Below are 16,825 nucleotides of genomic sequence, written 5' to 3'. Positions count from 1 at the left end.
AACCCACAGCTCAATGCACTTTGGAGTTTTCCTACATCAATGTCTAAGAGCAATATTCTTGACACCTGCCCCGAGTGTCTCATTTAAACTAAGATATCAATCCTGCCACGTCAAGGCTTTCATTAGCCTAAAGAGCGTTTAACCGACAGCTTTAATTAGCAGCAAAAGCCAAGTGCACGCAACGTCTCCTCTCACATCAAATTACACTGAAACGGCTGGGAACATTTTTAGGGCAGCGAGACTCTGTGCATGAACATCAAATCTACAAGCCGAGTAACCTTTGCTGTTCTTTTCTGAGGGCTTAATAATGATGGGTACAGGGATTTCCGGTTTAACATCTGCCAGCTTGTTGTCTCGAGATTTGTCTTCTGCTTCGGAGGGTTTGGCTTCATCTTTTTCATCGCTCGGTAACTTGAACTCAGGAACTATTCTTTTTAGCAGCTCCCACACTTCATCCAGACAGTTATTTCTGAAACAGGGGATGGGTTAGTTCAGTGAAAAGCGACCAGAAGAATTGATATACGGTTTATTACAGTAAGCGAGGCCTTGCTAACACAAACATTTAAGCTATAGCAGGGGTGTAACTACTCCCATAGCGACTGCTATGGGGCCCATCACATCAGGGGGTCATATGGCCCACTCCTGCAATACACTGGGCCCCCTCAGTCATCATTTACAGCACCCGATGACTAAGCAGGCCTCCCAAGCTCTGCAAATGTCCCATTAACTGCAAGCCCTCCTGACAAGCATGTGCAGTTAAATGAGGCCTGGCCTCCTGCTCGCTCAGCTGTAAGCCAGTGTCTCTGATTGCAGATCAGTCCTCCATTTTTTTAAATTTATTGCATCATTTTTAAGGCTATGTTCACACACAGTATTTTTGCTCTGTATTTTGGTCAGTATTTTGCAACCAAAACCAGGAGTGGATTAAGAACACAGAAAGGCTATGTTCACACACTGTTGAAATTGAGTGGGTGACCATCATTTAATGGCAAATAACGCCTGTTTTAAAATAACAGTAATCATTTGCCATTAAATGGCAGACATCCACTTAATTTAAACAGTGTGTGAACATAGCCTTTCTGTTTTTTCAATCCACTCCTGGTTTTGGTGGCAAAATACTGACCAATATACTGAGCAAAAATACTGTGTTTGAACATAACCTTAAGTATAAAAAAAGCAAAAAATAAAGACTTATATTTCATTTCCATCAGGGGATTCGAACCAGAGAATAGCTGGCAGGTCGCTAGCCAGGTGAGTTACCCCTAGACCACAGGTCCAACACATTTGGGAGAAGAGATTTAACTATAAACTGCCTACAGAGAACTGATCTGCAATCAGAGACACTCGCTGACAGCTGAGCGAGCAGGAGGCCGGGCAGCATTGATTACTCATGAAGAGAAGGGAGGAGGAAGGAGGGGTGAGGTGGCCAGAGTGCAGCACAAAAAACTTCTCTTTGATACTTCATTACACTTTACACATAAATACATCATTAATTAAATTTGTGGTCAGTCAGGGCCCAGCTATTTCTAGTTATGCCTCTGAGCTATGGCGCATATTGCAGTGATTTTCAACCAGTGTGCCGTGGCACACTAGTGTGCCGCGACACATGGTCGGGTGTGCCGCGGGGAAAGTTCCCCAAACTATGGTGCCCCTATGAAACAGGAGAAAACAATGGGGGAGAGAAACCTGGGGATGGGGGAGAAACAGGGGAGAGAAGCAGGGGGGAGAGAAACATGGGGATGGGGGAGAGAAACAGCGGAGAGAAGCTGGGGGGAGAGAAGTTTGGTGGAGAGAAGCAGGGGGGAGAGAAGTATGGTGGAGAGAAGCACAGGAGAGAAGCACGGGGGAGAGAAGCACAGGAGAGAAGCAGGTGGGAGAAGTATGGTGGAGAGAAGCACAGGAGAGAAGCAGGGGGGAGAAGTATGGTGGAGAGAAGCACAGGAGAGAAGTAGGGGGGAGAAGTATGGTGGAGAGAAGCACAGGAGAGAAGTAGGGGGGAGAAGTATGGTGGAGAGAAGCACAGGAGAGAAGCAGGGGGGAGAAGTATGGTGGAGAGAAGCACAGGAGAGAAGTAGGGGGGAGAAGTATGGTGGATAGAAGCACAGGAGAGAAGTAGGGGGGAGAAGTATGGTGGAGAGAAGCACAGGGGGGAGAAGAAAACAGGCCCGGGTTTCACACTGAGTGAGTATAAATAGATTTATAATCTATATTATTAACTATATGTATAATATGTACTGTTTTAGTGTCATTTTGTGCCATTTTGGTTGGTGGTGTGCCCCGGGATTTTTTAAGTATAAAAAGTGTGCCGCGGCTCAAAAAAGGTTGAAAATCACTGGCATATTGCATATTCGACAATGATTTTCACAGGTTATAAACAGTTCACGGTTTTTGCATTGGCTTTACATTGTTCCTCAAAGTTTCTGATGCTTTTTTTACAAACCCTAGATTGGTGCTCTGGTGCTCACTTTGGAGGGAATTTAGCAATGGTTTTATGCATAAAACCTCAGCTGGTTTACGCTATTCTTTGTACTTTGGAAAAAAACAGATGAAGCTTGGTATAAGGGTTTGTGGCCACTGTGTCCTAGCAAATTTACGATGATATGTGCGAGCAATCCAGCATAAATCATGGCTGAAATCTACCCCAGCTCAGAGCAATGTATATATGTCAGACATATAAATCATATTCATACAACGATAAACCGTGCATAAAAAAAACTATTATACCAGGTGTACATTTTTTTATGGCATGCCCTTTTCTAGATAGAATACTCAACAATGCTTTCCAATACAGCTAAAAGGGATGCTGAAAGGGAAACTGGACAGACATATTTCTCTTTCAATATAGGGGTCTGAATACATCTGTGTTTATGTTAGGAGCACTTCCCAATATATAAGTATTTTGGTCAGTATTCTGCAACCAAAATCAGGAGTGGATTGAAAACACAGAAAGGCTATGCTCACACACTGTTGGATGGATGGCTGCCATTTAATGGCAAATAATTACGTTATTTTAATACAACGGCCGTTGTTTTGAAATAAAGGCTGTTATTTGCCATTAAATGACGGGCATCCATACAACAGTGTGTGAGCATAGCCTTTCTGTGTTTTCAATCCACTCCTGATTTTGGTTGCAGAATACTGACCAAAATACTGAGCAAAAATATTGTGTGGGAAATCATTAGGAATGATCCAGGAACATTTACTGCTACTTGAGCTTTGCACAGGTGTATTACCGATCCAGCCCATGTTCATTATACACACAGGTGGGGAATAGGAAGCAATCTGCCTGGAGCATTCCTAATGATGAGGAGGGCGGGGAGGAAGGACAGAGAGGGTGTGCCAGCCTAAAGGCCCTATTCCACGGAACGATTATCGTTCGTATTCGGCCGATATCGGCTGCTACGGACGATAATCGTCCTGTGGAATAGAGTGCAATGATCAGCCGACATCGTTCATGTCGGCTGATCGTTGCAGTCGCTTGTTTTTCAACATGTTGAAAAACAAGCGACTGATATAGCAGCGATCTGCTGCCGTCGCTCCGTTGAATAGGAGCGTCGGCAGCAGACGCTGCTATATCCTATCCATATCCCCCCGCAGCTCCCCGCCGCCCCTCCCGCACTCACCCGCTCGCTGCTGCCGCGATGAATAGCGGCGGCAGCAGCGAGCGGGGAACGAGGAGCAAACGAGTGCTGAGAGCGCTCGTTTGCTCCTCTAAACGACCCATGGAATAGGCCCATAATGCATATACAAATGTAAGCCCTGGCCGTTAGACACAGCGCTGCGGGATTAAAAGTTGTTTTTATGACAATAACTGCATTACCTGCCGAACGGACCCCAGGACAGATCTTAGATTAAAAGCAGCTATCTGAAGGTACAAGTGGTTTGGGGGGTCAGATTGTGGGTACAGAGTCGCTTTAAACTGCACTCAAAATGTGGTATAAGTAGAGTCATTAACCCCTTCCTGTCAGTAATCTGTATATATCCGTTCCTACTGCACATACCCCGTGCAGTAGGAATGTATCTATACGTTCCTGACTTCAGGGGCTTCTGATGTGTGCGGGACCACTGCAGTGAGAGCGATCCCGCACACGTCAGTGTGTCTGGGGCCGGAGGTAATGAGAGGCAGCTGCGATCCCGAAGCTGCATCTCATTAACCCCTTAAACACCGCAATCTATAGGGATCACAGCATTTAGTGTACTCAGTGACAGAACAAGCTTTTGTCACTGAGTCATCGGGACCCCCCACAGCCATGCTGAGGGGGTCCCGATCGCTTGTGCCGACAGGCAAGGTTAAGTCGCTTACCTCCGTCCTGTCGGATCGGCAATCCATGTATAGAGTCTGCTCTCAGACAGGTTCTATGCATAGATCGCCGATAACTGATAGCATAGATCAGTATGTGCAATCTATTGCTAGCATGTTTTACAGTGATAAAAAGTGTAAAAAAAAGTGTAATAAAAAAAAGTTAAAAGTTTTAAAAACCCCTTATAAAAAGTTAAGTAATTTGGATACTTGACTTCATATCTCAGCCTTACTATAGTTTTAGGAACAGATTGTCTCTACCAAACCAACTCTATGCATGGTTGGCATGATGTGAATACAAGCTGCATGTTCCACATTTGTCCAATACTATGTTATTTGCCGGTCTGGCTACTTTGTATCGTCCTTACAAAATGTTTTTCAAAAAATCTAAATAAAAATTACATTAAAAAAAAAAAAAAAGTTAAAAGTATTAAAAACCCCTTATAAAGCCCCTCCCAATAAAAGTTTAAAATACCCCCCTTACCCATTATAAAAATATTAAAAAAATAAATAAATAAACTTATTACATATCGTAGCGTGGGGAATTGTCCAATCTATTAAAATATAACATTATTGTTCCCGCGCGGTGAACAATAATGAACGCACCAGGATTGCTGATTTTAATAAATTATATATGAGAAGAAAATTTATAAAGAGCGATCAAAATTTTTCTGTTACGACAATATGATATTAATAAAAACTAGAGATCATGGCACAAAAAAATGACACCCCAACTAGCCCTGTAGGTAGAAAAATTAAAGCGCTATGGCTCTTAGAAGGCGGGGAGGAACATTGCATTAATTTGACCCAGACTTTTGTGCATCAAAGGGCTCAGTCTTGAAGGGGTTATTATAATTTTCATGTAAGGCCAAATTCATCTCTCCCCCCCAAACACAATACAAATTCTCCATATAAAAAATAATTAAACAATGACTTACTGTAGTGGTATAACCTCTGGTAACCATCCAGTTAGTGCATGAAGTACAGTAAACTCCCCAAGCTCCCGTTTTGCAAATCCAATGGTACTGTGTAGAGGATCATAAAAAAAATGTGTTTTAAGAGCCCATCTATATCAAAGACAAACTATTGCTAACAATAAAGTTCAGTAAAATGTTAATATTTTATACCTGATATCTCCAATAAACAGGTATATAAAACATAAGGGAAAGGTCAGGCATATGGGTACGGACTGTAAAAGTAGTATGAAGAGAGCAGAATGAGAGGTGGAAGAACCAATCAGGAAAGATTTCATTTTATTCTATGCATGTGACCAGATGACTATAACATTTGCTTCGAGGCTACAGAGTGTCTGACAATGGATAGTACAGGCGATTTTAAGAAACTTTCTAATTGGGTTTATTAGCCGAAAAATGAATTTTTGTCATGAAAAAGCAGTCTGCAGCTCTCCCCCTGTGTTCATGGTTTTCCTATGGAGAGAGGGAGATGAGGCACCAAAACAGAACAACAAAGAGTTAAGTTACAGCTACATCACCAGGCTATCTCCTCTGATGTCACCACTGACCTTTCTGACCTCTGAATAGCACTCTGAATAGCTCCCCCGCTGTGTAATCCTTTGCTCTCTGCTGCTGACTAATCTCGCTCCTTCCTCCCCCCCCCCCCTCTCCATAGAACAGGCAGGATCCGACTGATAAAAAAAAAGAGTCGAGATTTCCTGATTCTGAGCAGTGGATGACAGAAAGGAGAGGAGGGAGGGGGGGACCTGGGGAAAGTCTTTTTGAATGCAGATAATGACATATTTGCCTAATAAACCCAATTACAAAGTTTCTTAAAATCGCCGGAACTATTGATTTATGCAAAACAATTTTTAACGACAGTGACACTTTAAGGGCGGAGCAAGTTTTTGTTTTTGCACTTCCTCCTTGAGTTTAAAAGGCCATACCGCTTTCACTTTTTCACTTTTTTTGAGCCCTTATTTTTTGTGACACCAATTGTACTTTGTAATGACAGACTTAATTTTGTATGACCAACTGAACCCTCTACAGTAAGGCCTCCATACTGAATACCTTCCTCCTTCCTACTGTAGTTGTTCCCCCATATTGTATACCTCCCTTCCCTCCCGGACTGTAGTTCATCCCTCATTCTATATACCTCTCTCTCCCTCTGTAGTTGTTCTTCCATACTGTATACATTCCCCCTCTGCAGATAGCCCCCATGTTGTATACCCCCTCCTCCTCTGTAGTTGCCCTTATACCCTCCACCCCCCATATTCAGTTTCTCCAGTCCATCTTCTTACCCCTCCTGCCTCCCCTTCAGCTTGTGTTGAGCAGGTGGGGGCGGAGCATAACAAGTCTGGCCCTGATTGGCTGATCAGCACCCAGTGTCAGGGATCTGGTCAGCTGACTGTAACCAGGGCTTATATGTCAAACCTGCAAAATGAAATTATTATTCCACAGTGGATTCCACAGCCCAGGAGTCCTACTTAAGGTCTGGGAGTACACTAAGAACAGATCGACTCCCAGCGATCTCGCTGCGTGGAACCGATCTGAGCCACTGGACCACAAATGAAGGTAATCCTGGCCATTTAATAGAGCAGTCCTGTGAAACAAAAAAAAAAGGCAGGAAGGGGACGGGGACATAATAAACAAAGTATACTTACCCATTCCTGTAGCGCCACTCCCTGGTCTCACTGAGAGCCACCGGCTGTCATGTTTCGTCTGGTACCTAGCCTACCTGGCTCCTCCCACTGCAACGTTATGGCCCCACTGATAGATTGCCCGCTCAGCCAGTCAGGTGTCCCACCCCAGTCAGTGGTTGGCTAAGTGGACAATCCATCGGCAAGGTACATGACTCTGCAGCTGGAGGAGTTGCAAAAGGCTGGCGGTTGTCAGCAAGACCCAGGAGCGGTGCTACAGGGGCACGGGGATGGGTAAGAACATTATTATGTTCTTGAACCCAACCGCCTTTCTGTATTTTTTTTTTTTTTTTCGTATCATGGGACTTCTCCTTTAAATGTTGCTGTCAGTTCTGACGTCATCTAAATGGTTAAATAACCGGCACAAAGGATTGCTCTATGCCAGGTATTAGCAGACAGGAGGAGCCATGTATAGAGGGGGCTCACGTCCTGATTCCCCCCTATACACTGTGACCGGCATCAGGACAAACGTGCTCATCGTGTGTTGTTAACAGGTTAATTTCTTATAGAAAGAACATTTGTACCTTAGAAAAGCTTTGACTGGTGTGTATGACCCTGGATATAAATGTAACTGAATACGTGTAAAATCATGGAAACAAGCGGAAGAGTCCATGAGACAGTCTATGTATACAGTATGACCATTTTCTAGCATGACTAAAGCAGTTTGAGCTTGGCTGCATCTACTGCAGGCAAAGAGCCGACAATGTAGTTGTCAAGAGAACTATGATTTCCAAGGCAACTATTTGCCTTAGTGGACACAGATCGGCCCTAACAAAACCTATTATATGTTCAATCCAGGCACAAAAAACACTTTATCAGGCGAAAGACATCATATCTGTGTGACACTATGAGGCATGAACAATGGGTGTTAAATGTGGTGATAAATCAATTACATTGATTAATTGAGTTTTGATGAAACAAAGTACAAAGAACTACAATAAAATACAGGCTGATTCTGAGCATAGCGGTAGCAGCAGCGGCGGCGCCTTCTTTGTCTCTTGTAAAAATTCTGCAAACCGGACCTCGGAGCTCCTGGCACCAGCATTCATTATGCTGCTGGGAGCTCCGAAACAAAAAAATGAAGAAAGGCAAAAAAAAATATATATTTTTTTGTAAAGTGGAAGTACCTCTACGCTTGCTGTAAAATAATTTTCATGCAAACTGGTTGGCGTCAGCGTTCCATTTTTCGAACCTCCGCCTGGTTCCGCCCATCTGCTCTGGTTTCTTGTTGTGCAATTCGGCCTGCTTGGTGCACTGGAGGTGGGCCTAGTGCCCCCAATTCACAGATAGAGTGAATATCTGGGGCGCCTCCAGTGCTGAAACTGGCAAAGATGGTGGGAACTGGGCAGCTATTTGAAAAGTGGACCGCGCAGCCGGGATCTACGTGCTGACCAGGGAGTATACTTTTTTTTTTTTCCCAACAAGCGATGCGGAACATTTGCAGTAAGAATCCACTTCTATCTATAAAGACCTAAAAGAATCCTCTAAGAACTGAAGCTGAAAAAAAAACAAAAACTAAAAAGAAATGTAAATTGGACCTTACTCTACACTGGCGAGCTTAATGATGGCTTTGGACAGTAGCATTGGCCATAATTCAGCATCCCAGGTAGTCGCAGGGAGTAGTAACTTGTCGTCTTCACTGAATGGCAGAGTATCATCCACAACTATTTTTCTCCAGCACCCCTGAGAATAAAAGAAGAAAGAGCAAAGTAATGAAATCCCTGCTCAAGAATAGAAACTATGATTCAGAAGACGCTATCCATCTCTCCTACACAAAACAATTCCTTTGTGTTCCTGCTGTGGGCCGAGAAAAATTATTGAAGGCTTAAATGGAGAGAAGGCACCAAGATTGTAGCTTAGGCACCGCGCACGCCTGCTTTATGTGACAGCCGCTGATAAGCTCTGCTCATTTGGGACGCGCTCCCTCCACTTCCGACTTTGCTGCTTGTACTTCTGTATAAATAAATATCATTGCCAACGTACCATTTATTCTAAACAATTGCACTAAAGCTTTAATTTGTCTCTTGAAAAACATCTGCAAAATATATCATTAAAATGGGGGACACGCAAATTAAATATGCTATCTAAACGCAGAAAGAGAACGTCACAAAAAAGAAAAAAAAAAAGCTGAACAATAACAGAAGTGGGCGGAAGTGACAATCTAGAGCGGCCACAAATAGGATACTGTGTCATCACCGCAATAAACACCCCCGTCCTACATACCCAAAAATGGAGGCAACAAAAAGTTATGAGTTTTGAAATAGTGTGAAAAACGAAAACAAAACAAAAAATGGGTGTTTTTTCCCCCTCAATTTTTATACCCCCTTGCCAGCTAGTGTACATAAACTCCAGGTGGGTGATGCCAGAAGGCTCTCACAGATTTAAAGCCGGACAAACAGTGACATTGCTTCTTTTCCCAAGGTAAAACCGTGCAGTTTCTTAACTAAACGATTCTGCAGAAGCTAATTTTGGGTGATAGTGATGATAACATTGCAGCTGAAACTGAGTAATAGGGGCAAATGACCAAAATTAGGGGAATTTTAGTAGGTTGGGAGGGTGCTGAAAAAGTGAGATGTCTGTACAGAAAAATTTGCAAGAAATTCAGAGCAGTAAGAAGTATCAGAGAAGATGCCCCATGTGAGTCACTGGATTTAACTGCCCTGTAATCACTTACACTGTCTTAAAAATTCCAGAAAAAAAATCAAACGCATGAAAAAACACCATGCACCCAATTAGCGTTTTTTGAGGCTTTTTGTCTTTTTTTTGGCCTAAAAAACATCAAACAAAAAGTGTGTGTGAGGGTACCCATACCCATTTAAAGAGCCCTAAAAATTGTCCCCTTCCTGATCTTAGGGTGGTATTACACGAACCAATGGGGGCCCGATAATACCTCTAAACGAGCAGCGATCTGCTAGATCGTCGCTCGTTTACTGGACCTATTACACGGCCCGATAATCGTTTAACAAGGGCTGCAAGGAAATCGTTACCGATGTCCTTGCAGCCCTTGTTTAAACTACATACATTACCTATCCACGCTCCAGGGCTGCTTCTGTGTTCCGCTTCTCCACAGGTCCCGCGCGTTCTAGCTTTAGAGTGGCTTGTTAGCTGATAGGCCGCTCAGCCAATCACAGGCCGGGGCCGCGGGACAGAGAGAGCGGGACCCGGGGAGAAGAGCGCAGGAGCAGCCCTGGAACGTGGATAGGTAATGTATATCGTCAGTCGCCAGCCGCGCACCGCTATTACACGTAGCGGTGTGCGGTCGGAGCCCGACGAAAATAGGTCAGAACCTATATCAACGATCAGCCGATGATTGTTGTCATCGGCTGATCGTTGTTTTTATTAAATCGGGCCGATTATCGTTCCGTGTAATAGTACCCTTATTGTTTGTATAGGAAAGGTTTGCATGGTGCAGTTAGTTACTTACCATCCAATAGAGTTTGACCACATATTTCCCATAGCTGTTATAGAGAGGCACGTGGCCCTTTCCAGCTTTGCAGAGGGCATAGATGTGCTCCCAGGGCTTCCATGCCAGCACAGGTGGGTCTGTGGATGCCGCTTTATTATCGGTCAGACTTTCATTATAGATTCTCCAGACGGCACTGACCTCACTAATTATCCATCTCATGAGCTGAGAGATAAAATGACAATATCAATAAATGATTGGAGAGAAATGAATAGGTTTCTAGAGGTGTCGGCATTACATCCGTTCTACTTACCTCACTCCCAATTAAATGTTCATTTGCCGATAATAAATCACAGGCGGTTTCATCCTTAACAATCACAGGAGACTAAATCAGAATGGAAGAGAAAGACATCCAGGGTTATGTTCTGCTGACCGTAGAGGTCATTCCTCTATACCAGGGATGGGGAACCTTCCGCCCTCCAGCTGTTGTACAACTACAATTCCCATCATACCTGACAGCCAGAGCTTTAGCTTTGGGATTGTAGTTTTGTAACAGCTGGAGGGCCACAGGTTCCCAATCCCTGCTCTACACACTGCATGAACTCTGTGGGTAACAATATAGGAATGTGTAGGTTGTGAAGGTCTTTGAGGGGAATTTATCATTTTTGTGTATTTGCAGTGATTTTTTTTGCACTTTTTTGCTGGTTGCACATCATCTTTACCTGTAAACTACCAAAGATGCACCCCAACATTTGAAGTTTTAAAGGAAAGGTGTCATCAGAAAACGACCTACTGTTTATGTTTGCATGTTAAACAGATTTTCTTCTAATTTTCCATTTTTCTATCTATATTATAAAATAATCCTGAGATCTTGTAGATTTTATTTTCACCACTGGGGCTAAAACTAAGCTGAGACTTCTGTGGTGATAAGAGGAGGCTGCTGTAAAGTGATCTGTACAGCATTGCAGCGTCATGTGACACCAGTAGATAGAGGAGACAATAGCAGCTCCCTGTGGAATGACCTCACAGGTCGCAGAGCGCGCTCAGTAATGTTTAACATTCATCTCAAGGGGACAGAGTCTGTCTATTGTTGTCTATGTTCATGAGTATTGCTGTAAAGCATGTCACTAAATGCTGGTAAAACAGCTCAGGCAAGATGGCAGCCCCATAACAATGAACAAAAAGTTACAGTCAGAAAGTAGAAACAGATTAATATAAAAGAACAAGTTTTAGTATCTTACTCAGTAAAAGAAAATTTAGGTTACACATTCCTTTTAAGGGAACCAATCGCCATATTTTAGCATATAAAGCTTAAAATTACTTCCTAATAAACCTCCATCCATCCTCTCTTAACATATATTTCCTCTGTTGGGGTATGTGCACACTACAGAATTTGTGCAGCCTGTCCCATAGGAACTGTCCAGAGCAGGAGAAGCTTTCTATGGGCATTCATATAAAAACAAGACAGAGTTCCTGTCTCGGCCAGAGATGTCAGCAGAGAGCACTGTGTCAGACTAAAAGTAAAACAACATTTCCTGCAGGACATACAGCAGCTGATAAGACTTGAGATTTTTTAATAGAAGTAAATTACAAATCTATATAACTTTCTGATATCAGTTGATTTGAAAAAAAAAAAAAAAAGATTTTCACTGGACAAACCCTTTAATGATATTCTGAAGCTTAATCCACCATTTGCCCAATATCAGTGAGCCTATGGGACAGGCAAAACTTTAAGCGAAGTCCACTGCTCAGACTCTATCTGAAGTTTCTGTGCAAATTCTGTAGTGTGCGCATACCCTTTAACTGGGCCAGCTAACGTCTTCACATGTTCAATCCCCTATGGCTGTATGCTGTACTGCGCATGTCTGGCTGGGTAAAGACATTGACGTTGGGATGAAGATATGGACAGAGGTGACAGCAGAGAGCACTGTGTAAGACTGGAAAGAAAACACTACTTCCTGCAGGACATACAGCAGCTGATTAGTCCTGGAAAATTATTAAATGATTTTTTAAAAGAATTAAGTTAGAAACTTATATAACTTTCTGAAACCAATTGATTTATAAAAGAGAAAGTTTCTCTGGAGTAAGCCTTTAAATACTGATGGCCCATTAAGGTTAAAGTCTAACATAGGTCATCCCACAGACAAGACAAAATAATTAAAGCCCTCCACACCGGCGCTAATTACAAATTGAATGGGGACCTGTCACCTCACTATAGTTGTTAATAAAAGTGCTTCTACCTCTGCTTTATATTGATTTTACGTTACTGAAATCACCAGAGAATAAAGTTTTAATCACTCCTGCACTGTGTATAACGTGACTCTATGTAGGCTTCAGGGTGAGGAGCAGAGCTCAACCAGTCGCAGCGATCAGCCTGTAATCACGCTCAGCAGGCATGACTGGCATCAATGTCCTGGCAGTCAGTGACGGAGACGCCTCTTTGCTTGTCAGTCAGGCCTGCTGAGCGTTGATTACAGGCTGAGCACCATGACTAGTTGTTCTCTGCTAACCACCCCCAGGTCTACATAGAGTTTATTTGCATGCAGCACTAGAAGGATTAAGGAGGGAATTTATCATTGCAGGTGGAAATGTATTTGTGTGTATAGGAGGTCTTTGCATGCCCAGAACTAACCAGAAAACCTCTCCTGCTCTGGACAGTTCCTGACATGGACAGAGGTGGCAGCAGAGAGCACTGTGTCAGACTGGAAAGAATACACCACTTCCTACAGGACATACAGCAGCTGATGAGTACCAGTTGATTTGAAAACATTTTTTTCTCTGGAGTACCCCTTTAACTGACAACAGGCATGAGGAGAGGTAACCTGCAAAAAGTCACATATTTGACATCCAGCAATGATACCCCCCCCCCCCCCCCCCAGTCATAGCAGTAACATAACATCTATATAAAGACAAGGAGGGAGCACTGTTAATAAGATCCATAGTGCTGTGGTAGTGGTTTATAGGGTCATTCTCCATGACAGATTCCCTTTAAATAATACAAAGTAAGCAAACACTATAGGATGGTTTGTAATGTATTAGATGCTGAGAAGCAAGATGTGCATTCTGTGTATGGCCACTAGATGGCGATAATATCCTATGTACATAATAGAAAGAAGAGACCAGAAGTAACTGTACCTTTGCATCTTCTCTCTGTATCTGCATTAGGATGAAACCAAAGATCCCAAACACTGGTTTAGGTCATTTATATCCGGCCTAAATTCTGTCAATGTATCCGCTGTTAACTTGCTGTTCTGTAATCCCTGTATATTTTATTATAACCAGGCAGCTTTATCTAAGTTTATTGCTTCAACACGTAAAATAATGTTCAGTTCTAAATTAGAGCATTTAAAGAGGTTGTCCACCTTAAACTAACTTGTTCCTTATCCGCAGGACCATGGGGGGTCTGACCTCCGTACCCCTGGCCTCTTTGTTTTCTATACAGCTGCGGCACGTGACCAGTGGCTCTATTCTTTCCTAAGGGGCCGCCGAGTGCTGTACAAATATTTTTTATTGTGACCACAGCCTGACCAGGGCCAGTGAAAGAGTACTGATAAATCTTATATAGGCACTAGAAGCGGTGGGGAGACACGACTAGAAAGGGATGGGTACCCTGTGGTTGGCTCTGACCTGCAATGCATGCTGGGAGATGTAGATTTGCTGGCCGGATGCAATGATGGAAAACTGGGATCATTTAGAAAAGTGTGAATCTGGGGCTAGGATCTTTGTAGACAAGCAGGAATGGTGTGAAACAATTGTTGGGGGATCGATGAGGGGGACATCACTTGGAGGGTTAACTAGACCTACCAAAGCATCACTGGGGGGGGGGGGGGGGGTTAACTAGGCCTTCCAGAGGCATCACTGGGGGGGTTAACTAGACTACAAGGGGCATCACTGGGGGGGTTAACTAGACTACAAGGGGTATCACTGGGGGGGGGGGGGGTTAACTAGACTACAAGGGGCATCACTGGGGGGGTTAACTAGACTACAAGGGGTATCACTGGGGGGGGGTTAACTAGACTACAAGGGGTATCACTGGGGGGGTTAACTAGACTACAAGGGGTATCACTGGGGGGGTTAACTAGACTACAAGGGGTATCACTGGGGGGGTTAACTAGACTACAAGGGGTATCACTGGGGGGGTTAACTAGACTACAAGGGGTATCACTGGGGGGGTTAACTAGACTACAAGGGGTATCACTTGGGGGTTAACTAGACTACAAGGGGCATCACTGGGGGGTTAACTAGACTACAAGGGGCATCACTGGGGGTTACCTACAATAGCAGGGGCACTAGGGGAACAATACTTTGCCTTGCCCCGGGTGCTGCCGACCCACGCTACTAACTGCCGCACACAGTATGTGGCCCTCGAATGATTTTATTAATGCCCGACTGGCCCTTAACATGGAAAAGGTTCCCCACCCCTGCTGTAGACAATGCATAAAGGCTGGGTTAACACTGCATTTTTACAGTCCATTTAACAAAAAAAAAAAAAATGGTATATTGATAATTTATAATATAATATTACCGCTATTGTTACTTTGGAGGAATAAATGGGGTTTACCAATCGTCATCAATATCAGCCATGTTAAAATGTAGGATCTGAGTGGATACAACCGTGAGGCGTCTATTGGTATTTAGCATTGGATGGCCCTGTTCAGCATTGTCAGTGGAGACATGCCTACGTACACACCTCCCTGTTTCAGCAAACTCTGCACAGATGAACACTACAAGTGAGTTTTGTAATATATCTTATCAAATAAAAATGCTTCTTTCTCCTGTATTGTGCATCTTACCTCTGTAACCTGATCCCTGAGCTATCTACAAGTCTATAGAGAGAGGAGGAAGATGGGAGTGCAGAGAGAGAAAGACAGTACAGATGAGCGCAACTCGAGCCCATCTCTAAAAGACAGTAAGGCTGGGTTCACACTGCGTTTTTGCAATCCGTTTAACGGATACGGATTAACGGACAAAAAAAATAGTTTCAGCAACGTTTTAGTGTCCGTCAAAAAAAACGGATCCGTTTTGATCGTTTTTTTTTTTTATAATGGAAGTCAATGGAAAAACGGATCAAAACGGATGCACACAACTGCATCCATTTCTGTAATCCGTTTTTCATCTGTTTTTTTTTTTTTTTTTAAACGGATGAAAAAAAATGGATTGCAAAAACGCAGTGTGAACCCAGCCTAAGACAATATGAATGGGCCCGAGATGTTGTGCAAAGTCTGTGTACTTTGTGTCATCTTTCAAAACATTTACAAATGTAATGCTTGTGTTAGAAGCCGTAAAAAGTATAAATGTCAATAAAGACAATTTATTATAATCTCGCCAAACTTCAAGAGATTTAGGTATGATAATTCTTACCGCGCTTGTTATAAACTCATGGGGACGTTTCCATGAATGGATTTTCAGATTTGCTGGTAATTCAATTTTTCCTTCAGGGTCATCAAAAAAATGCTGAAAATAAGAATAAAAATAGATTTATGGAAAATCAACAATTGAAAGCAAAGACAGTCTGCGTCCTACTGGAAAATTTTCAAAAACTGCTGAGGTTAAAGGGGTTGTTCAGCGAAAATCTTTTTCGTTCAAATCAACTGGTGTCAGAAAGTTATACAGATTTGTAATTTAATTCTAATAGAAAAGCTCAAGTTTTCCCATACTTATCAGCGGCTGTATGTCCTGCAGGAAATGTTTTCTTATTTTCAGTCTGACACAGTGCTCTCTGCTCCCATCTCTGGCCGAGACAGGAACTTTGTCTTGGTTTTTTATGAATCCCCATAGAAAACCTCTCCTGCTCTGGACAGTTCCTGTCTCGGCCAGAGATGGCAGCAGAGAGGACTGTGTCAGACTGAAAATAAAACAACATTTCCTGCAGGACATACAGCAGCTGATAAGTATGGGAAGGCTTGAGATTTTTTAATAGAAGTAAATTACAAATCTATATAACTTTCTGATATCAGTTGATTTGAAAGAAAAATATTTTTGCTGGACAATCCCTTTAAGGTGAAAGTACCACTTTGCCTATGAAAAAGATTCTTTTATATCACCTGGTCTGTGCTGGCGCATAGATCCCAGTGATGCAGTCAATTTTTCAATAATAAAGATAAGACCAATAGTTGGTGAATTGCGGGCAGCTAGGCAAGAATATAATTTCCCAATGTATAGATTTGAACCTACAGTATGTTGTGCTGTGCTTGTGCAAAATCAATGAGAATCCAGATACAGACTACATATAGATACTGCCTGGTGTCGCTGCTTTAGTGCCTAATAGGGTTGAACATGTATTAAAAAGGACCAAGGCTATGTTCACACACAGTATTTCCGTCAGTCCTTTTTTCAACCAAAACCAGGAGTGTAACTGACAGGGCAAAATTATAAAGGAAAGATTTGCATTGTTTCAACCTACTCCTGGTTTTGGTTGAGAAAAAGAGACTGACGGAAATACTATGTGTGAACATAGCCTTATCCTGAA

The 16,825-nt window shown here is 42.9% G+C and overlaps 1 protein-coding gene across 1 annotated transcript in view; it reads right to left on the bottom strand.

The window, feature by feature from the left end:
• The window catches only part of ADGB (androglobin), a 138,932-nt gene that overhangs the window by 98,592 nt on the left and 23,515 nt on the right, over positions 1-16,825 (bottom strand). The window contains exons 3-8 of the mRNA XM_069954785.1: positions 15,718-15,810; positions 10,670-10,741; positions 10,378-10,581; positions 8,497-8,636; positions 5,239-5,325; positions 279-469 (exon numbers count right to left, since the gene is read on the bottom strand). Of these exons, the coding sequence (XP_069810886.1) occupies positions 279-469; positions 5,239-5,325; positions 8,497-8,636; positions 10,378-10,581; positions 10,670-10,741; positions 15,718-15,810 (787 nt within the window). The remainder of the gene's footprint in view (positions 1-278; positions 470-5,238; positions 5,326-8,496; positions 8,637-10,377; positions 10,582-10,669; positions 10,742-15,717; positions 15,811-16,825) is intronic.

The sequence above is a fragment of the Dendropsophus ebraccatus genome, chromosome 15 (assembly GCF_027789765.1).
Source record: "Dendropsophus ebraccatus isolate aDenEbr1 chromosome 15, aDenEbr1.pat, whole genome shotgun sequence".
Taxonomy (NCBI): Eukaryota; Metazoa; Chordata; class Amphibia; order Anura; family Hylidae; genus Dendropsophus; species Dendropsophus ebraccatus.
This window is presented reverse-complemented; position numbering and strand designations above follow the sequence as displayed.